At 52.5% G+C, this 22,125-nt stretch overlaps 1 protein-coding gene across 1 annotated transcript in view; it reads right to left on the reverse strand.

The window, feature by feature from the left end:
* Positions 1 to 22,125, reverse strand: part of FLT4 (fms related receptor tyrosine kinase 4) — a 57,936-nt gene that overhangs the window by 26,010 nt on the left and 9,801 nt on the right. Inside the window, exons 2-3 of the mRNA XM_054389357.1 lie at positions 8,752 to 8,848; positions 1,982 to 2,256 (exon numbers count right to left, since the gene is read on the reverse strand). Coding sequence (XP_054245332.1) covers positions 1,982 to 2,256; positions 8,752 to 8,848 — 372 coding nt within the window. The remainder of the gene's footprint in view (positions 1 to 1,981; positions 2,257 to 8,751; positions 8,849 to 22,125) is intronic.

Here is a 22,125-nt window from a genome sequence, read left to right on the forward strand (position 1 = left end):
TACGCTAACTCCCCTCTCTGACCACATCATACATTTTCTATGCGTCTTAATGGGTCGGATGGGAATAATTTAGCATCTTTCCTCATTAATATATGCTAGGGTTTATGAGATGGGGGCTATACAGACCCTATTCTACCCTGCTGAGGCATTCTCTGTGTTTACAGTGCTATCTGTAGATATAATCAAACACACACCTAACCAGACGCATGGGAAATGAGACAGATGGATGGAGAGTTCATTTGACAGCTGAGCTGCAGGTAAAATACAGAAGAGCCCATGTTCTGCAGCCAAGCACAGATATTCTGTTCTTGGCAGTTCCACCAAGCTCTTAACATGAGAAATTAGGTTGATGGATAAACCTGTGGTCTGATCATGCTGTCTCCAAACATCCCCAACACTTACATCAGCCCTTCCATGCTCTCAAGGGACAGTTTCACATTGCTGCCCCGTTCAGCAGGAACAGGCAGGGCTTTATCTGAATGTTCTGCAGTGACTATGATTACTCTCTGTCTGAATTTCCCTGACATGTCCCTTCTCCTGTCTTGCCTGGAAAGGCAGATTCTGAGGTTTCCTGGATGGTTGATAGCCGTAACAGGGCACAGCCTGACTGGAGTGAGTACAGACATGTGCACAGCAACACTGTGAGGTGTTGGCTGGATCTGTTGCACACAGGCTGTCCACAGGCACAGTGAGTCCCAGGGACCCTAACAGTGTGGGATTTATTGCCCCCTAAGCTACACCACACGTGCACACTTGCTGCAGTCCGGTCAAGAGGAGAGCCATTACTGAGCTGCTGCTGAGGCTGGAGGTCAGAGAAGGTGGACAAAGGGGCAAAGCGGCATTTGCTGGATCCCAAAGAAAATCAGGGTCTTGCAGAACCACTCCCTGCATGTAGCCTTGTTAGGTTGTACTTATTTTCATTGTAAGAAGCTCTCTGCCTCCATCCTGATACAACACTTAGGAGTGTCTGAACGCTCCATCCATCTCCCAGACATGTCCAGCTCCCCACAGCATGTCTGGGACCTAGGGAAGCTCTGTTCTGTTTTAGGATGGGCAGCAGAGCCCATGGGAAGAGGAGGCAATTGCCCAAACAGACCTCAATTCCTCTCCAGCAGCTGCCCAGTTTTTTCAGATTTGCCCCTGCATTTTTCTCTGCATAGCTGCAGAGGCAGATCTGGCTTTGCCCTAGGACTCACTGAAAAATGCATCTTGTATGTCATGGACCTGCCTGGCTTATGACAACTGCACCAACTAATAAATGGTGGTGGAAAGAGAAATAGCTCAGCCAACTGTTTCCAGGGGACAGGGCTCATTTATCTTGCTGGAGTGTGCTGTGAGCAGTGGGGGAGATGGGAAAGAAGGAGCCCCTGGAGCATGGAAGAGATGAGTATTGACCCCACAGCTACTTGCTGAGCTGAGGCCCTAGCTCAAAGTCCGGTGGACAGCCCTCCTCCTCCTCTGAAACACATCTCATGACCCTGCCCTCTGTGAGCAGTGTGGAGAGGAGCATCTGCATCTGCCACTGCGGAGCAGCTCCAGCAGCTCAAGCCCGGGGACAGGAGGAGGCTGCACACGGTGCATTTGCACCACTCCTCCTCTCCCTCGATCAGTCCCAGCTTAACAGAACATTATCATCCCCAGCCCTTGCATCTCGGAGAGTCCCCAGCTGCCCAGGAGCTAACTCTTGTGCTTTTTTTAGCAGTGGAGCATCCCTGAGGCCGGGCTCTCACTCCTTAAATTCCTACATTCCAGCCTGGCTGGAGCGATGCCCCCGGGCCAGGACGTAATTGAATCCCAGGCGCTGCCCAGAAACGGAGGGATATTGATTCCTGCAGGGAGCCAGCCCTTGGTCCCCTCCCCGAGCCTGCAGCAGCCACGCTCTGCCCAGGGAGGCGGTGGAGCACGTCGAGGTTTTTAACCTCCCCAGCACTGGTGCACAGGCTGCCCCTGAGCTCCCCCAGCCCGGAGGTGCAGCTCTTACCTCTGACGAACACGTAGGTGCTGACTGCTGTGGTGCCCTCGATTTTGGCATCAATGTACTTGTAGTAGCAGCGGTAGTAACCTGTGTGGTTGGCCTGGGTCTCCGTCACCACCAGGACTTTGCAGTATGGCTTCGTGCCCGTCCCCTCACAGTCTTCTTCTCGGACTGCCTGGCCACTGCTGGGGGCTGCTGAGGACACCAACTCAGGCTCCTTCTCCTTCCCAGCAGGGTCCACCTTGCCCCCGGGCCACGACCACTCCAAGGGGTGCTGGCCTCTAGACATGGGCAAAGAGGAGAGTTAGCTTTGAGGATTTAACTGCCCTGTGTGACTCCATGCACAGCTGCAGGTGGCCCAGCTGGGGCAGGGAGGAACGGCCATCCTCCAAGGAGAAAGACAGGCATAGGGAAATGGCAACAGCTTCACCCAGCAGAGGCCTGTCCCCTTTCCCAGGGCACCCCTATGGCCATGCTAAGCTATCAAGTTATCAGCCCACTCACAATTAAGTCTCCCCCTCCCATGACTTTGTCCTACTGGTATTGATGCCAGGTCAGGGAACCACACAGGGCCTTGAGGGAAAGGCTCCATTTATTCTCTATTCCCTCTCTTTATTAAAACGGTCCAAAGCTATTAAGAAAACACACAGATGTGATGAGTTCCCATGGCTCCATGTAGCTGCTGGCTGGGGCTTGTAGTGTGATGAATGGAGTGGGAAGCAGAATGAAGGAAGGAAAACAGACTGGAAAGAAAATGAGAAAGAGAAAAGCAAGAGGGAGTCAGAGATAAAAGACAGCAAGCAGAAAACAAGAGGAGGCTCAGCTCATCACCCTCTGTCCAGTTGCCAGCTGTTTCCTTTCTGCTGCTGTGAGAGGGGGTTCCCTTGCATTGCACAGCACCCTCCAGCCCCTTCAACCCCCTGGCTGGCCTGGAGCCGCTGCTCCTTCCCACCTCCACTATAGACACCTCTCCAAGAGCACAACCTCAGAGCCTGTTCACCAGCAGCACAAAGACAAACAGAGAAGTCCAGGAAGTGCAAGAAACCCCCAGAAGGAGTGTGCATGTGTGAATTTATATATAGCTGAGGATCTCCAGAGCAGAAGGCTTGCACACGACATGTGGGCACACATGCCTGCCACCACAGCTTGCTCTCACTGCACTTGTTTACTACAAACCAATCAAGCTTTTATTCCATGCTGCAAGTTTCCTTCTGTGAACTCAGAGCCCCTTTCAGAGGAAGGCTTAGTTCCCACTTGAAAGTTTGCCAATGTGGCTGAAAGTCTGTTAAGAATGTGCAAAAAATTCCCCAACAAACCCCCAAAACCCAAAAACAAAACAGAAAAAAAGAAGCCATGGCAAGAGACAGCTGTGGGGGGAGAAATGGCTCTTTGTCAGCACTGTTTGCTCTGTTGGGGGAAACTGGGTTCATCCATGATACAAGTCAGAAATAAGCGTGTTGCCTCTGCCAGGACCCTGCCAGGGCAGCTCTGTGGGCAGATGCTTTAAAGGGCAGCCAAACTGTGACCATTACCAACAGCTGGATCCAGCAGACAGTGAGGCACGTCAAGGAGGAAGGGAGATAAGCTGCCATTGGAGGGCACAATGGCTCAGATGCAATGAGGAAAGGGTTTCTGTCCAAGCATGGGGGAGAGACCTGCCCCTTTGTATTTGTCATCAGCAGCTGATTTATCCTCCTGCAGACTTTGCCCTCTTCCAGTTCCTGCTGCCTGGCTCGCTGTGGTTGAGTTGGGAGACAGTGTGCTGCCCTGAGTCACCAGGCACAACGGCTCTGCAGGCAGTGTCCTGCCCTTGGGGACAGCCACGCTCTGACCCAGCCTAAACATCACAGAAACATTCAGGTTGGAAAAGACCCTCAGGATCACCAAGTCCAACCCATAACTGTACTTTACAAAGTTCACCCCTAAACCATATCCCCAAGTACCACATCCAAATGACCTTTAAATACATCCAGGGGTGGTGACTCAACCACCTTCCTGGGCAGCCCATTCCAATGCCTGAATCTTCTGCCTGTACTAAAAATGCCTTCAGTGCTTGAGGTAGGACTGGAAGTACAGCTCCAGCAGCTTGCACCCAGCAGTCACAGGCAGGTTTTTCCAAAGCATCAGACTCACAAACACTTCCATAAAAATAAGTCTTGAATTTGGAGTTTTTTCCCATCCTATTCATGCGCAGAGAAATCTGATCACCAAAACCAGCAGCACTCAGTGGCCACTGCCATGCCCATGGCCCTGCTGCACTGGGTGCAAACCCCGGGGCCGGCCCTGCTCTCAACTCACAGCTGAGAGCTTCAGACCTTGAGTGCACAAAGGAGCCCCAGAGCCCTTTGCCTCTGCTCAGGCGTTTTTGGCTCTCCACGTGGAGCAGGGTAATTGTACACGGCTCCAGTGTTTCCGCTTGCTGTTTGTTTCCCCGCGGGGGTTTTCACGCATTATCAGATCCCCTTGTTTGATCAACCACCAAGGCCAGCAGTAGCTGAGTGACAGAGTTTGTATAAACACGGATGGGCCAGAGCTAGCAGCACCACCAGCCCAGGGGCAGCTCTCAGCTCAGCCACTCCCTGTATCACGCCTTTCTCCACCAGATTCAGTGGGCACACAGAAGGTGTAGGCGGTAGTGGGGGTCTGTGTTAGAGCTGCTGGTGTGTTAAGAGGGCCAGAAGGTGGCAGGGATGAAGCTGGGCCAGGCTGACTTGGACTTACTTCTCAATCTGCCCTCTGCATTTGGGGAAAGCTCCAAGCGTCAGCTTTTGGTTCTCTCCCTCCTATCTATCACCTTTGAAGATTTGCTCCCAAGTTGTTTTCTTCCAGCTCTGTGATAATGTGCCTCTGGGCGACGGAGCCTGCTGGTGCCAGCTGGAAACAAATACACTGTAGGCTTCTCCACAGCTGTTTTCAGGATAGATGCTCTTCAAGGGAGATGTTGCAATTGGCACCAATTTTCTTCAATCCCCTTTGAAGCTCCAGAGCGTGATGTGATGGACAAAGCTGGCTGTGGTTTTGTGGCTTAGCTGGGATCAGACAGATTCTCCCTTAGCACCACAGAGGATGTTCACAGCAGTTCACACATGTAGGAAATAGGCAGAAGGTGGTGTGTGTCCCTGGATGCTGCTCCACAGCAGTCATGGTGGGGCACTGCTGTATCCTCAGGCTCCTCCAGTTCTGCCGCGGTGCTCATTTCCTCCATAGAAGCCAACAGGGCTCGGAGGTCAAATGCTTCCTCTCTGCTGGAGCAGGTTTGTGCATCTGCCAGTCAGCTCTGTTAACAAGTCACTAGGCAGCAAGGGACAACCTTGCCCTTCTTTTTCTAAATACCAAATCAGGGTGATGTTCCCACTCCATCTGAGTGGCCAGCACCTGTGGGATGGAATGGATGTGACTGGATTGGCACAGTGAGGACCAAGTTGATCCCTCTGGAGGTTTCTGCTGTTGTGCAGCTGGCTGCTGTGGGCTCTGCACCAACATTCATGAGCTAGAACAGCACAAGCTCCCTGCTTTCCCCCAGCACAGGCTGATGGGGGCATGAATGCAGAGATTCACAATATTCCTTCCTTCCTTCTCAGGATGGGAGCTAATAAAGGATGCACTGTCCATGTAGCATCAGCCCCTTTGGCCTACTCTGCCACATGCTTAGATCAAAACATGACTGGGGCTCTCAGCCAGCCTTGGCATCATCTGTACTTTGGGGAATGCTCCTACACTGGTCCCCTGCTCTGTCTAGAGCTCTCAAGGGTGCATTGTGCTGGGTGACAGAGGAACGTGCCTGTATGCACTGCCGTTTGCAAAAGCACCTGGTGGCTCCTTGTGGCTGTGCTGTGTCTTTGGCTTTCTGTTAAGCACACCCAGCTGCAGAGGCATCACCTTACCTGTGGTCTGGCACAGACTCTGGTCACCAATGAGACTTAGAGGGGTTGTGGAGCAGGAGAGGGGCTGCAGAGCTGTGGGTGTGTGACTTCCAGGCTGCTGCAAGGGAGCCTGAGAGTGCAGTTGGCTGCAGGACTCCCACGCTCAGTGGGTGAAGCTTGAAAGGTCTCCAGGGAGTCTCATGTGGGGGGTTTTGAGCTCAGCTTTCTTCTGTGGCACTTCTTCAAGCAGACCCATACTCCTGGCTCCAGGGCAGCTCAAAGAGCAGCCAGAGGACATTGTTCTCAAGGGAAGACCAGGGTCAAACTGAAGCCACCTCCAACACGATGCTCAGCAGCAAAACTCTGGATCCTGGATTTGATTTAGTTGGTTTTTTTTTTTTTTTTCCTGCCCTACCCTGCCCCACCACCCTCTCCTTTGCCTGTTCTCTTGGTGGTCTGCATGTTTTTCCCTTCAGCTCCCATTAATACAGGCCAGGCCTTCCTAGGGTGGGCTATGGTCCAGAGAAGAGGTTGGAGGAGCAGCTGGGTGTAATTAGAGATCCAGGGACCAGGAAAGATTTCCTTTTCATTCAAATGAAGTAATAGTGTCCCACAGTCAAAAGCCTTTCCTCAAGATATTAGGAAAACTGAGCTCTCAAGCCTCTGAGGGAGAAGGTGAGCCCCTGAGCTGCACAGGAGATACTGAGACTTGTCTACCGTGGATGGTATGAAGCAGGACACTGCACGACCCTGAGGGGTGCATCTGACACAACAGGATGCAGAGGCTCGGGGCAGCAAGGGATCAGTGTGGGAGTAGGGTTCATGGGGTTTAGTACTGTTTGCAGATGGCCCTGCTGCTCTTTGGCTGGCCAGCTCAGTCCTGCACAGCGCCTGGGAGCCAAGAGCTGTGTCACACAATCACAGAGTCACAGAAGGTAGGGCTTGGAAGGGACCTTGAAAGCTCATCCTGTCCAACCCCCCTGCCAGGGCAGGATCAGCTAGAGGAGGGCACACAGGAACACATCCTGGTGGGTCTTGAATGTCTGCAGAGAAGGAGACTCCACAACCTCTCTAGGCAGCCTGCTCCAGTGCTCTGCCACCTTCACAGTGAAAAAGCTTTTCCTTACATTCATGTGGAACCTCCTCTGCTCCAGCTTGCACCCACTGCCCCTTAGCCTGTCCATGCCAGTGTGCTGTACGGATGCTGCCCTGCAAGCCTGAAAGATGGCACTGCCACAGGAAACAAGGAGCTTGCTGCCCCATGGAGAGACTCTGCACCTTGTACAACGCTCCCTGCAAGGCCATGCAGAGCCTGCATTGCAACTATGTTTATTTTTTCCACTTCATGTGCTTTTCCCTTCCCATTAATCAATACCTAACAAGTGCACAAGGAAAGGGCAAACTTGTCTGCAGTGCAGGAGGGTTACCTGAAAAGCAAAGCTTTCCGCTTCATGGTGCTAAGCAGATATGTTCATGCTTGACTGCAGAAGACACTTTTTATACCACACCTCTGACTTCAGTGTGTCCTTTAGCCTTGGCTAAATCTGCAAGCAACACAGCCTTGAAGATCACTTTCTCTGTCCGTTCCTGGGCCACTGCTGGGCAAGGGTTTGGCCTGATTATAAGGTCATTCAGGATAAGGTCAATCTTCCCTCTTCCAAAGTTTCAACAGAGACTGTCAGTACCCACATCCCCCTGTGGAGAGAACTAGCATGGCAGAGCACTGGAGTCCCCAGACTCCCTCCTTTTCCTCTCAATCCCCAACAGCAGCTATGTGGCTGACCACAGTCCTCCAATTCATGCATTTCCTACCACCCAGCAGACACCATGGCTCTTCAGGTCACAGCATGGACAAGCCTACAGCCACTTGCCTTCCCAGACCAAGCGAAATCAGTTCAGTATGGCCATCAAGAACCCTTCCTCTGTCCCTCTCCCCAGCTATGAACTCATTCACAAAGTAAAAGCAATGCCATCTGTTCCAGGAAAAGTTAAATATGTTTGTGACAAGACATGAACATGATGCCAGCCAAGTGCTTGCGGTAATTGCTCCCTGGTTATATATAACACCGAGAAACACCCAGCTGAGGCCCACGTGAATTTATACCCACACTGGGCCCTAGCACTCAGATCTCAGGCATGGATCTGCTTTCAGCTGCTGGAGGGAAACTCCAGCTTTGTGATGAAAACTGACCTGGGTCAATTCTCCCACTTGTGGTGCCTTTTTGTTGTTGCTGTTTTTTCCTTTCCAAGATAGAGGGTAGTGCTGAAAACGTGTACAGCCAAGTGTCCCAGCACCAGAGAAATCAGTTCCAGCACATCGCCTCCCCAGACTTACAGTCTCCCAAACAACCAGGGAGTCTCCAGCTCCTCTCTGAGAGTTATTCACCTGGCCTGGATGGGACTTCTGGATGGGGCCTCTCTTCACTCCCGTGTTTACAAAGCAGAGCATTAAACCCCAGCCTCTCACAGCCGCTACTAAGTGCAGCCTTGATCCTCCTGTTGATAGATCTTAGCATCCCCCAAGCTGACCTGCCAGATTTAGAAACCAGAACTACAACCCTACTGTGATGAAGTGAGAATAAGGAATGGCAGAGAAGGAGAAGGAGATCTAGGAAGGCCACTTTCCCTGAAGAGCTTACAAGGAAGCTGTTAGATCATGCAAATCTTTATCTTCCTTTTGCCTGCAAGACTGCAGCAGAGGTTATCACCATCTTCTCCCAGACGTCTTCAGCTTCTTTTTCAATTAATTAATTAGGTGAATTTATACTTGGTGAATGTGGAAGATTTCTGGTCAGTTGTGCTACTCTGCAGGTGTGCTGCAGCCACTGTGTTCCTGATAGGGTCTCCTTGCCTGGTCCTCCAACACTTACCAGGTAAGCGGTCAAGGCAGAGCCATGTTTGCTTGTAGCTTACCTGCAGGTGATGGTCAGCGTGTCCTTGATGTTGATGATGTGTTCTTCCTCAGTGATGCTGAGAGTAGGGGGGGTCATAGAATAGCTGCTCACCAGATCTGTGGAGAGAGAGAGAGGGGATGATGCAGACATCTGCTAGTCTGGACCCACTGCTGTGGGCAGCAGCCAGCTTGTCATTATAAACCCAGAAAGGGGCAAAGCTTCTTGAAGGAAGCATCTCATAGGAGTCTGCTGGCTCACTGCGTCACAAGCAGCTCACTTGCAGCTTTCCTGGCTCCAAGAGTGCTTCAAAACCAGATATAGGGCCAGAGCCAGACAAACCCTAGGCTCAGACAGACAGACTAGCACAGATGAGGGCCAGAAAAAAGAATGGAAAACCAGAAATGAGAAGATCCAGGTGTGGTCATTCCTCACCAGGTGACTGAGATTGAGCTCAATTGGATTAGGGCTCTGAAATAATCTTATCTGCTAACTGGAGGGAGTCTGGCAAGAGGTTTTTCTATACCTGTGTAGTTTTCTGTAATCAAAGGGACAAATCAGGGCTGCCTAGATATCACAACTGCAAAACCCCTGCACAGAAGCTCTCAGGAGCCAGCAGGCATTCACAGGATGCCTGTCTCCTGCTGGGCACTCTTGGATACAGGCAATCACCACAACAGGACCGAACCTTTGGGGATTACAGCAGCTCCCTTCCCTGCACCACAGCTGGACAGGCATTCCAGGAGTGAAATTATCCAGGCTCAAGGACGGGCAGTTAAACATTATCACTGCTTCTCCCAGCTGGTTTTCTTTTTTGTTTTGTTTTTTGGGGAGAGTCCCAATTCTTGTGTGCTTGCATCTCCGGCATGCCAGACACGCACCCTAAGCAAGCTCCTCATGGACAAAGCATCTCGAAGTACCGGTTACCTCCAGAGACAGCCCTCTTGTTTTTCCTCAGCACCATGTTGCTGACTGTCCTTGCTTTGTGATCTTTATCTTAAAATCTCCAGCTTCTGGAGATGTGAGATAATTCAAAAGAAAAAGCCTCGGTGACTGCAAAAACAAGCAAGCAAACTAGCCAGAAATCGAAGGAGGGAAAAAAAAAAAGAAAAAGAAAAAGAAAAAGAAAAAAAGAAGTTGTGAAATGTGAAGCTGTGAGTCAGGTAGACGGTAAATGTTAAGGAAGAAAAGAATGCAAAAAATACGTTGCTGGCTCCACCTTCTACATGAATGCGAGGGTTTTGCAACCGTGTTCTGCGCCCTTCTCTCTCCTTCCCTCCTGACATTCAAACCCAAGTATCAGAGAGATCTGGCAGGTAGGGAGAGGTCTCAAGGAGTCTGTGTTTCCATGGGTCTCACAAGCTGCAGGAACGCCACATGAGGCCTCTCCTCCCAACTTGTGGCCTGAGGACAATGTGCCTGGAAAGCCCTGTGGTGGAGCCATGTGAGGAATGCTTCTCTATGGGGAAACCTGCCCCAGGAGACACCAAACAGCCACCAGCACCTCTGGCACACGGTCTGTGAGGCGTGGCACGAGGAGCCAGACCCGTGCAAAAGCTGGGGTGCCCGGGGTCCCCCCAGGGCACCAGGAGAGGCTGCTGAGGGGGCTACAGCGGTGCAGGGACGTGCTGAGCAGCACCGCCGGACCAGGGCAGCCGGCCTTGTTCTCCCTGATTGTTCTCCACTTCCTTCCCGCCCGCGCACGGCTCTGAGGTGGTGTCCCTGCGGCTGCCCCCATAGCAACGGCAGGGTGCCAGCCATCACCCCCTGCCATCGCCCCCTGCCATCACCCCCTGCCATCTCCTGCCTGCTCTGCCCTTGCCTGCATCAGGCGGCCTCAGCCCCAGAGCCACCCTGGCCCACCTCTGCCTGTGCAGGGGGTCTGCTCCCCACAGCCTGTCCTTCAGACACCTCTTTCTCTCTCTCTCCGCAGCAGCAGCCATCGTTTGTCATTCATCATCCTTCCCGGGCCCCTGGGACCAGGAGGTGCTCAGCCCCCAGTGAGGACACCCTGCCCCTCATGCCTCCAACCTTCCCTTCCCCGAGGGAGGGGACGTTAGATGTCGAACACAAAAATGTGCCCTGGGGCTGTGAAAATAAATGAGCGCATTTTTGGTAAAATCCCTTCAAAACGCAAGGAGGTTTATTAAAGAAAGGAGGGAAGGGGGGAAAGGAATCTCTCCACTAAGCTGCATTTCCTATTAACGCCGGACATGCTTATCCCAGTGCAAACACTGCTCTCCAGATGGCCACAGCCTGCCAGCCCATCAGCCCCAGCAAGCAGCTGGGGTGCCTGCTGCCCCCTGGCACTCAACCCCAAATCCAGACGGTGTGGCTTTCTATGGGGCCAGCTGAGGACAGCAGACCCTCTCAATTGGTGCTCTGCAGCAGCCAGCAGAAAGCTCACCCCCAAAATCCTGCCCTGGTGATCCCCAGGGCTGGCTGTGACAGGCACCAAGCTGGGTCTCAAAACCAGAGTGGTCTCCTTTTGCTTGAACCACTAAACAGAAGGCCCAAGGTGGCAGGAGCCTCTCAGCCAATGCTGTGCACTGCATCTTCCCCATGGCCGGGCTCTGAGGGAGCAGGGTGGATGCAGGAATAACCTCCTGCCTCCCTTCACGTGCTGCCCAGTGACCTGCTAGCAAACACCAGGGGGTGGAGGGGAAGAAAGAAAAAGTACGATCTGTGCAGGTTGAGGCTGTGGGATTCCTGCAGATGCATCCTGTCCATGGCCCTCCACGACTACAACAGGAAAAGGAACCACTGCTCCCTCCAAAAGCACCGTGGCGTAGGTCTGGGGATGCTCGTGCTGCTGGGCCAGCTCTTGCCACCGTCCAGCCTCCTTGCTGGCCCTGAACTGCTGGAAGCTTCAGAGACTCCCCACATCAGGCAATGGCTCACACTAGGGACCCAGAGCTCACCTTGACACTGGGGCTGGCATTTGGGATGCCAATGCCCACAGCCACCTGTGGCATCCATAACAGGCAAAAAGGGGAGGTGCAGAGCCTGTTCCCAGCCTGACAAAAGCATCTTCAAGAAATCAGCTTTCCCTAAATCAGTCCTTCATTCCTCATTGTGCTTGCCAGACAGATCCACTCCGTTGCTGCCCTTGCCTTGAGCGAACATGAGCCCTGCTATGGTTCTCTCCCGCGTCTCACTCTCCCCAGTACTGAACTTGGTGCTGAGCTTGACCACTAAATCTCTGCTAACCGACATACAGATGGTTTGTGTCTCCAGCAAATGCCAGGGTACGAGGGAGATGTCTCCAGAGCATGGAGTGTCTCCTCTCCCCCAAGTCCCTCCTTCCCCACCTCCAGCCCCAGCGATGCTTTATCTCCTCGGCCCTGGGAGCCGATCCCCTTCCCCTGTGCATGCCGACTGCGCCCTCGCGCAGGGAGAGCGTCGGTGTAATTAAAAAGGCATGCGGCAGCCCCGGCCAGCTTTGTTTTTGCAAGATGGTTTCCAAGCAAGTTGGCAGTGGGATATTAAAATAAACAGAGAGGGATTGATGAGATGCAGGGAGAGGAAGCAGGATCCTACAGCCACTCACACCTTGTCTATTTTCAGAGGACTGCGTTTCCCAGCGGTTTCCCTACCCTTGATCTCTCAGCGCTTGGCTCTGAAAGGAGCCAGGCTGCACTGAGGGCCTTCTCCTTATCACTAGCAGCTCCTTCATTTTTTCTAGCCCTCTCTGCCTCTTTCTGCGCCCTGAAACCACTGCTGCTCTCAGCACAGCAGCAGGGCTTCCCACTAGGGTCCTGCATCCCAGGGCTCTCTCTGCCTGGCGAAGAAGCCATGCTCACCCTGGAAACCCCTGTTCACCCTAGAGAGTCCTGCAGAGACCAAGCAGCCCACAGGCTCCTTGTGGGAGCCTGACCTCGTCTCTCCACTCCTGAACACATTGCAGGAAAGCTTTGCATGGGGCCTGCTTTTCTCCTGTGATGGCTGCAGATACCCAAATTACAGCAGGGCAGTGTCTGCCAGAGCCAGCAGCGAGTGACGGCTTTGGAAGCCTGTGCAGAGGCTGTGCCTGGGTGAAGGTGCAGGGACAGCGTGGCACCGTATGGCAAGATGCAGCTCCTGCTGTCTGTCTGCTTCCACTCGCAGGAAGCCCTGCACCAGGTCCTCCCTCTGAGCCCATGCTCACCACCTCAGCCCCTCTCCATTTCCCCTTCCCTCCCTCTGTGCTGAGTCGGCCCTGCTGACTGATTAAGAGGGCTCCTTTCCGGAGAGGGATTTTGTTCACACTCTGTCCTTCTCGCTGACTTCCTTCCCTGGCACTGGGCTGGATCTGCTGCATGTCCCCAGCTAACCGGCACAGCTCTTGCTCCTGTCACCAAACTCACTGCTTTGGGGTTTTGTGACCAAAGCTGCAAAATCACCTGCATGGAGCAAAGCTACTCCAGACAAATCTGCATGCTCATGCTTTCCTCCCTGCACCTCACATAACCAGCACCAGTGCTGTCCTGAAGATAGACTGAAAGGGAAAGAAAGCATGTCCTTTCTCCCAGTATGCTACTGGGACCCTGCTACTGCCCCATCTCAGCTGTGTTCAGGCAAAAAGCTCCCAGTCAGTGAGCATCCCAGCAAAGCAAGGCAGGGATCTGAGATTTGGATGCTTTCTACAAAAGGGATTTCTGGCAGATTTTTACCAGGTAACTGAATCTCCAGACTGAGGCTCCAGGACATACCCACATCCCAACAGATCACCATGGGTGATCCTCATCTGACTCACTGGGCTCGGGCAGCTGCTCTGGCTTGTCTCTGGCTCAGGCTCATCACCACTCTGAACATCCTGGAATTGCTCAGGGTCCAGTGATACCATAAAGCCCAGTGTGGCTCAGCTTGCAAAGCATCTCCTGTTTCCCTTGAGTTTTACCCTCAGCCTGAACCTTTTGCTGCCCTGAGCTGCCCCTGCAGGCAGCAAAGCAGTTATGAGGCTCTTCCCTGGCAAGCAGGGCCAGACATGCTCTTAGACATGCAATCACACACCACAGCTACTATGGGAGCAAAGACCAACCCCTGAAAAGCTGGCAATAAAATTTCAGTACCTTGTTGGTACTGAACGACTGTAGCTGGCACTGGAGGAGAGGGAGGAGAATTGTGGTAGAATTATAGAATACCAGGTTGGAAGGGACCTCAAGGATCATCTGGTCCAACCTTTCTTGGGAAAAGCACAGCCTAGACAAGACAGCCCAGCAATCTATCCAGGTGAATCTTAAAAGTGTTTGATGCTGGAGGCTCCACCATTGTCCTGGGGAGTTCTGTTTTGTTTTGTTTTTTTAAGGCCAGGCTGGATGTGGCTCTGAGCAACCTGATCTAGTGTAAGGCATCCAAGCCCATGGCAGGGGGGTCGGAACTGGATGAGCCTTGAGGTCCCCTCCAACCCTAACAATTCTATGATTCTATGATTATTCCAGTGGCTGATTGCCCTTGTTGTGAAATAATTTCTTGGTGTCCATTTGGAATCTCCCCAGGAGTATTTTACTCCCATCACCCCCCATCTTTTACATGTGACTCCTTGCAAAAAGAGGATTCCCTGAAATCTTGCTCTGTGCTTTCTGCAGCCCTCTCATCCAGCTTTCCAGGCTGGACTGGTCCAAATGAGCAGCATTTGCTGGTAAAACTGCATCTGCACCATTTCCCCTTGCTCCACAGGCAAGGTCTTCCTCTCTCTGCTCCAGTCCCCTCTTCCCCCCCTGCTCTGGTGGAACTGACTGTCCTGGCACTGGAGGACCCATGTCCAACCATACACACATGAGAACTCCATGTGCTGGAGGCAGAGCCAGGCCAGCTTCCCACCTGGCTGAAGCTCCCCCATGGAGTGACTCCTTGTGCATGGGGCAAGCACCCAACTGGGATTTGGAGCAGCAAAGCATGAGCAATACAAGCAGCAGGCAGCTGGCAGAGCAGGAGGGAGAATTTGAATGTGGGGCTGTCAGCTACTCCTCTTCCTCCTTCTGGTGCTCACTAGCACAGAGCAAGACTTGTTTTGCAGAGAGGTGAGACATCACACAAGACTGAGAAACGAATGGCAGGCTCCAGCCAACGTGGGGATCAAACACCAGGTGTTTTGTGTCCAGCCTCGTAATAGTCAGAGTGAGCTCCAAACCACAGTGGGAATTCACATCAAAATGGAGCAGACTGTGCCCAGAGACTGTGAGGACAGGGTGACAGCCACCCAAGCCCACAGTGAGGCTGGGGAACAAACAGAGATGGCGTGCTGGAAGGCTGTGTGAGCAAGGTGGAAATGGGCTGAGGTGTAAGCAATGAATAAATCTAAGTCAATAGTGATAGAAAAATGGAAGATGCCTCCAAACCATGCATTCACACAAAGACAAAGGAAGCAGGTCTCTTATTTTATAGGGGTCATAAAAGATGTTCCTTTTTCTGCAACCCAGGGCTGGCTATTGCTTCAGACCTGTCCCTAAAGGGGTTAAACAGAGGGGCTGTGCTTCTCTGTGCAGGATCAGCCCTGCTGCAGCCTTCCTTGTGCTACAGCAGCATCACTGTCCCAGCCACACAAGTGACCTCCATGCCCCAAGAGCTCGTTTAGGCCAGGGCAGCATCTTTCCCCTTCTCACGGTGGGCAATGCCAGTGATGAGACAACACTACTCTGCTCTAGAGATTTTCATCCATGGACCAAAAGTCCTGAAATGTCACCAAATCAAAGTGTGGTGGATCTGTGTCCTCATCATTTTGTGAGGATATTCAGAAAGCATCAGACCTTCCTTTGCTCCAACCAGGACAGGCTGTCCTGTCCCAAGGGAATAAAGGGACTCATAATTACAGAACTCAGTCAATACTCACAGACACAGAGGTGATCATTACTGGGTTCCTGATCCCTCTTGTCCAACACCAAAAGCACAAGACATTAACTTTGCCCCAAGACACCTGGGGGTAAGTTGGTGCATGGAGGCAGGAGCCCCCCAGGTAGGAATTGAGAGCTGGTGGAAATGCCTTTTTCTTAGCACCAGCCTCAGAGATGCCCCAAGCACAATGGGTCTGCAGCAATGCCAAGTGAGGAGGAAGGATGTATGACCAAACTGACAGGGCATCCAGTGCCTCTGAGTCCAGCCAAACAGACCCACAGCCTGAGCCCAAAAGGCTGCTCTGGCCTCAGTGTATCCATGCCAGTGGGTCCATTTAGCCTTTCATTGCTCATAAACTTTTAACCAGGTCTTTTCTGGCAAGGCACACAAAAAATATCTCATAACCACCTGCACTGATGAGGAACGAGACAAAGAATGTTGTGAGCTCTCTGTAAACCTTCAGCTTTTGGACTTCCAAGCTGGCAGTCTCATCAGGGGACGGAAACAGAGGAGCTTGAGAGCAGGAGCCACCTTCAAGAGAGCTGGGTTGTCCTGAGGAGCAAAGTCACCCTTGTATCCTTCAGTCCTGATTCCTTAGTGCCTCTAGGCAGGGATTTAAATCTGGGTATTTCACAAGCCAGCTGCCCCGAGGCAGCAGAACACAGCTCCATCCAATGCCCGACCATGCTTCCACCTGCTTTGGGGACTGGTCTGCAGGGGCACAGCCACTCATGCTCCAGGGACCACCATCATCCCCAAGAAGGGTCAACGAGCGCCTGCCTGGGAGTGTTTATCTGTCTGCCTTTCTCCTCCGCAGGAAGCACTATCTCACCATCGCCCTGCTCACTCCAGCCCGGTTTCCTGCTCCATCCTGCCAGGTTTACCCTGCTTTTTCCTCCTCCCCTCCCCCCTGCCCCATGGCTGTCAGGCCATGTTTGCATTTCTGTCTCCTGCTGTCTTTCCTCTCCCTATCCACCCCCCGCGCTCGCTCCCTACTCCATCCTCCCCGAGAGGCTACGTCCTGAGCCAAAGTTAGCCTCTGTCAGGTAGCCACATGTCCGGCCTGGGGCAGTGGGTCAGCCGGGGCCACCCTGCAGACCTCCTCCAGGATCTCTGCTGTCAGCAGCCTCCCCAGGTCCCGGGGGAGCTGGCTGTTTGCTGCTCTCGCTGGGCTGAGGGATGCTCCGGCACATCAGAGAGCTGGTTTCCCCTCGGCGGGCTGCCCGCCCACCCTTTCTGCTGCTGGCCAGGGGCTGGCCAGACGCCGCTTTGTTTGGTCCCCCCATTCCCTGGAACCTCTCCGGGTTTGTTGGCCGCCTGCTTCTGCCCGGAGAATCCTTTTCCTGCCTTTGAGATAGAGGATGCTGGAGCCATCTGTGCGTTTTATTTCCTTGTAGAAACTAACAAGCCAAGGATTGCTTCCTCTCCCTGACATTTCGGAGGGCAGCTCCGGCTCAGCGGGATGCGCAGGGAGGGGGAGCCCAGCACCTTCAGACAGGAACAGGACCCATTCTGTCTACAGGATTCACTCCCCAAGGGACAGAAATCCCCAGACCTGCCAAAATGCCCGCGGCAGCTCCTGCTCTGCCACTGCTGTGGCTCTGCAGGAGCCCAAGGCGAGCTGCCCTGCTTAGCATACACAGCCAGCTCTCTTCCACTGGCCCCTATTAACTGCATGGCTAAACCCTTCCAAAACTCAATTAAAATCATCCTCCCACATCTTAAGGACTGTCAGGTTGCTTCTCTTCCCAGCTTAATTTACTTCTTTCAAGACCTTGCCCTGCTCACATTCTCTGCCCCCGCAGGATGTGATTAATATGGTGTAGAAAGAGCAGAGGGATCAGATGGCTTTAGGGGACTGGTAACAGAAATTAACACTGTTCATTACATCTCTAACCTGAAGGGATGAAATGGATAGTCCATAGGTCATATAAAATGAGTGTTGGTCCAAATCCAGTACTTGGCAGACAGGCATTGCCAGCACAAAGAGATGGCCAGGATGAGCCAGAGGTATTCCCTGTGGGTTCTGGGATCTCTGGGCAAGTGACTTGAGAAAAGCTTCTACTGCTGCTACTTCCAGTTAACTTATCTGGGACTACTCAGAAGCTTGCCTGACCATTGCAGGATTCAGAGTTTAATTCCACCCCATGTCTACACAGGTGTAATTCCAGGAGCTTTACTGGGCTCAAGTGTTTCTGGCAGCAGTGGGTACAAATCCATGGGATCTGAAGAGTCATCTTCAGCCACTGAGAAGGAGCAGCAGACTATACAGTGACAAAGCATAAATGACTATAGGAAATTATTATCTACTGCTTCTCATGCTGTACCTGCTGGTGTTAGGAGTCAGAAGACAAAGCAACCTCTCAGGCTAAACTGTAGATTTTGCCACTGTGGGATATCCAGTGAAATTCCCTAAAAGAGAGATAATATCCTGGAGAGAAAGTCACCACCAGCTCTTACACCCAGTGCTTCAGGTGAGACACACAGGTTTAGGGGTCTCTAAACTGCCCAATGCCAAAACAGAGCAGGTGCATCAAGGCAGGATACCCCTGCCCATGTGGGGGCATCATCCCCCTTCCTGGAATCCCAGCTGCCCACACTGAAGCTGATGACAGCCCAGGCAAAGCCAGGATCAGCTCCAGTGCCTGGGCAGGGGAGTCTACCTACAGTTCCAGGGCTTTGCTTCATAGACATAGAGAAGCAGTGGAGGGGAGGCCCTCAGTTAGAGCATCATTCACTACAGCTCCATATTGAGCCATCCCCAGAGGCTCAGGTGGAGCTCTTGTTGAAGCAAGCCACAGATGTGCCACTTGGGGAAGATGAAGTTCAAGTTAAAAAGACCTCAGCATCTGACTCTCACTGGGAGATGAGAAGGCAGAAGCAGCTGAGCTGGATGTCAGACAGAGCTTGAGGGTTGGCACTGAGCACAGAGAGAAAAGGGCAGCAGCATTTGGAAAGGAAAAAGCAAGTTGCAGGTTTGCTTTTTCCTTGGTGTATGTGAGCATCATAGTTGGCCTTTCAAGATTTAGCTCTTCCCAAGACTGTTGGCTTATGGACAGACTGAGCAGGACACAGAAGCAGCCCCTGCACCCCACTCAGGGCAGGTTCCCCCACCCTGAGCAAAGCCTGTGGATCCTGCCCAGGCTGCTGCATCCAGGGTGACTGTGCTGGGATTTTTCAGGGGTCTGCAAGCCATGCAGCTGAACTGGGAGGCACTGTGCCAGCAGGAAAAGACCTGCTCCTCTGTCTTGATCTCCCTGGTGTTTGCATCCAGATGTTTGCTACTTAGCTGTGAACTGAAATCAACTCAGAGCCCTCAAACCAAACAGCTGCCTGGAGCTGGCAGTGCCTGTTCTTCTCTACAGAACAACCCATCCTCAAGTTGATCGCCAGCTGCTGAGTGCAAGAGAAGCAGATGAGCAGGGTAAGTGGGGAAAAAACAGTTTTGCAATTAGATGATTATCTTGGCCTTGGAAAACCTGGATTCAATTCTCCATCTGCTCCAGGCTCTCTGCAAGCCTGCCATGCAGCTTCGTTGTACCTCCATCCCTGCCTGACCCACAGAGGGTAGGGCAGCAGGAACTGGGCTGCTTTGGCTTGGAAAAAAAATATACTTGAGCAAGAAAGGAGGAATCTTTATTCCCCTTAATGAAAGATAGCAGGGAAGAAAGAAAATGGATTTATCCCAGAGCCAATGCAGCACAAAAAAGCTACATTAGATGTGGATGAATCCAGAAAGGAGGAAGCACAAGCAAAGTGCAGGAGGAATTTAAACTTCCTGGTTATCAAAGCAGGGTTTTCAAGCATCAAATATAATCTAAAAATAATAATAATACAGCAGCAAAGGGAAGAGTGGTCCCAGGCATGACAGAGAGCTGCTGCCTGGGGAGCAGGAGAGCCAAACCCTCCTCCCTGGTGCAGCTTCTCACATGCACACCTGCACGTGCACACCCTGCATCTGCACAACCCCTTCTGCTGCCTCCAACGGGGTGGGCAAGAGGGGAGGCAGGAAGATCACAGGCACACACTCTTCAAAGCAGAATTAGTCATCAGAGGTAGTGGCAGAGGAAGTAAGCCTCAGGTACGAGGTCAGACACACAAGAAGAGAAGGCTGCTGGAAGAGCTCTGAGCGCTTGTTGCAGATCTTAGAGCCCTCTTGGCATCTGCATGAGCAGGATGGGAGGTGCAATTCCCTGGGGTAAATGCACCTACTGAAACGTAGGAGATAAAAAATTTCAACTCTCCTGGATAGCACTGCACAACTTGGCTTTCTGCCATCCTTGATAGCAGCCAGAACCGGACAAGCCCAGAGCCTTCCCTGATGTGGTTAATAAAAACCTTTCTCTGTTCTCTGCAGGATCCCCAAGAGGGATGGGCTCTAGAAAAGTGCAGTAAAGCTCTCCCCTCAAGCTTTGCTGGGTTGCTTCTCACCCCCAGGTCAGCAATCCCATCTGCTCCCTGCTGGGCAAAGAGAAGTGAAGATGATGAAACTCAGGGCTGGGAAGAAAGGCAGCCCCACAGGGCTCATGTGGGGCACCGATGGCAAGCCACACGCTCGGTTTCTCTTGGCACAGAGCTGCGACCGCAAGCCAGGACCCGCTGCAGCAGGAGATGGTAATCAGCATCTCTGAGAGCCAAAGTGGATGGGGGCATTCACGTCACTTGAGATTAGCTGGCTGTTTAACATCTGCACAGATTTTTCTCTCCACCTCCACATAACACCCCTCACGCAGCCATGAAGCTCATTGAGTTCCCTTCCAAGAAAGGCTGAGCTGGAAATGTCACACTTGGTATATCACGGCAGGATTCCTCCAGCCAAACGCCCAGCCCAAACGGCACTGTGGGACTCTGGTGCTGTTCAAAGGCCAGTAAGCTAAAAACACCTTCTGCTTGCTTTTCAGAAACAACTTAGGAGAAGGTTACCAAGCTACCAAGTTTCCTAAACACCCAGTTACTCTCTTGTTGATGCTCAGAGCCTGCCTGTTGTTTTCCCGTTCAAAGGTGCTTCCCTTGCCACACAGCTCAGCGGGGAGAGCACGCAAGCAGACGCAAGGGGAAGGAAGCCTTTACACATGCTAATGACTTCCACCCAAGGAGCACAAGCACCAACAGGGAAATGGTGCTAAAGAGACCACGCGCCGCTTCCTTGGCCTTCCCTGCTCAGGCACTGCAAGCTCCTTGGTGCTCAGAGCCATGCAGCGAGGCTGGAGATGGCCTTCCTAGCCCCACGGGAAAGCCAAGGTGTGAATGAAGGGAAGACACATTGGCTCGGACCACAAAGGCAGGAGAAGCTGTTTGGCAGTGGGGCCACTTTGGCACCACACTGGACCAAGGGGCTGAGAACAAACATGGGACCTTTCCCATTCCCAGCAATGTGGGTCTGGAGACCAAAGCCCTTCCAGGTGCTGCTCAGCCCATTTCACCATGCACATCTCTCTTCGAGCCAGCACAGGTTTCTTAAGTTCACGTGGGGCCCGGTTTATTTTCCTTTTCTTTTTTAAACTTACTATTGTATTAAGAAGTGTTTTTCTTTTGGCAAAGGTTACTGCGGGGCCAACGCCATGCAGAGTCTCCTGCCTTCCATCACCACTATAACCTCTGAGCAGGAGCTCAGCCCAGCCAACATCTCTTATCTTCAACGAAGGCAGGCTTGTGTTTCCACCACTGTGTAAAAGCCATCCCGGCTCCCCCTCTCCCCCAGCGCATTCTTTAAAATGCCACCCAGGCCTTGTTATTGCTGGGAGGCTGGAGAGCCAGAGATTAACTGCCTCAGGCTGCATTAAGCTTTATTTGTCTAAGCAGCCAAGGGTGAGGAGTGGCCATAAATATTGTGAAACTCTGAGGGTTGTGGAGGGGCAATGTTGGGCAGCACAGGCACCGTGGCAATGAGCATCACGGCTTGGGCTGGGTGCAGTTCTGGTGTCACTGATGTCATTGGGAAGGTTCCTACCTCCCTGCAGCACAGGAGGTTTAAGGGACACCAAACCCCATCCTCACATTTCAAACTGGAGACAACGAGCCACTACCCATGGCTTCTGGTTGCTTTGCAAGCAAAGGGGGTGGATCTACCTGACCAAGTGGGGAAATCTCACCACAAAGGTGTCACCCAAGGGGACACGCACTGGGTTTGAGCTTGCCTGCCTAGAATGCAGTACAGGTGTGCTCTGGCTCCTCTTTTTGTGTGCACTGGGATGTCACAGCACAGAGAAGAGATGAAGACCAGGGTATGCCCTTGCACTATCCCCCCACCAGCAGTATTGCCAGAACCAGCACTTGGGGAGAGCAGCTGTGTGTGAGAGCTTGACAGCAGCCAGCACCCAGATGAGCACTCATCAGGCCAAGATGCACACTGCAGTAGCTCCATTGCTTTACAGGGGCATCACTGGGTGATTCTGGTTGCAGGCAAGGTGGTTGCTTCCCATGCTTCATCCCAGCATGAAGACCACACACTGCCTGCCCAGTGGTGCGGGGATTTTCCTGGAGTGAATCTCTTGTGGGAGCATCCCCCCACAGCTGGCCACCATGCTTTCAGGACATAGAATCATAGAATTATCAGGGTTGGAAGGGACCTCAAAGATCATCT

Source organism: Indicator indicator, chromosome 18 (genome assembly GCF_027791375.1).
Source record: "Indicator indicator isolate 239-I01 chromosome 18, UM_Iind_1.1, whole genome shotgun sequence".
Lineage (NCBI taxonomy): Eukaryota > Metazoa > Chordata > Aves > Piciformes > Indicatoridae > Indicator > Indicator indicator.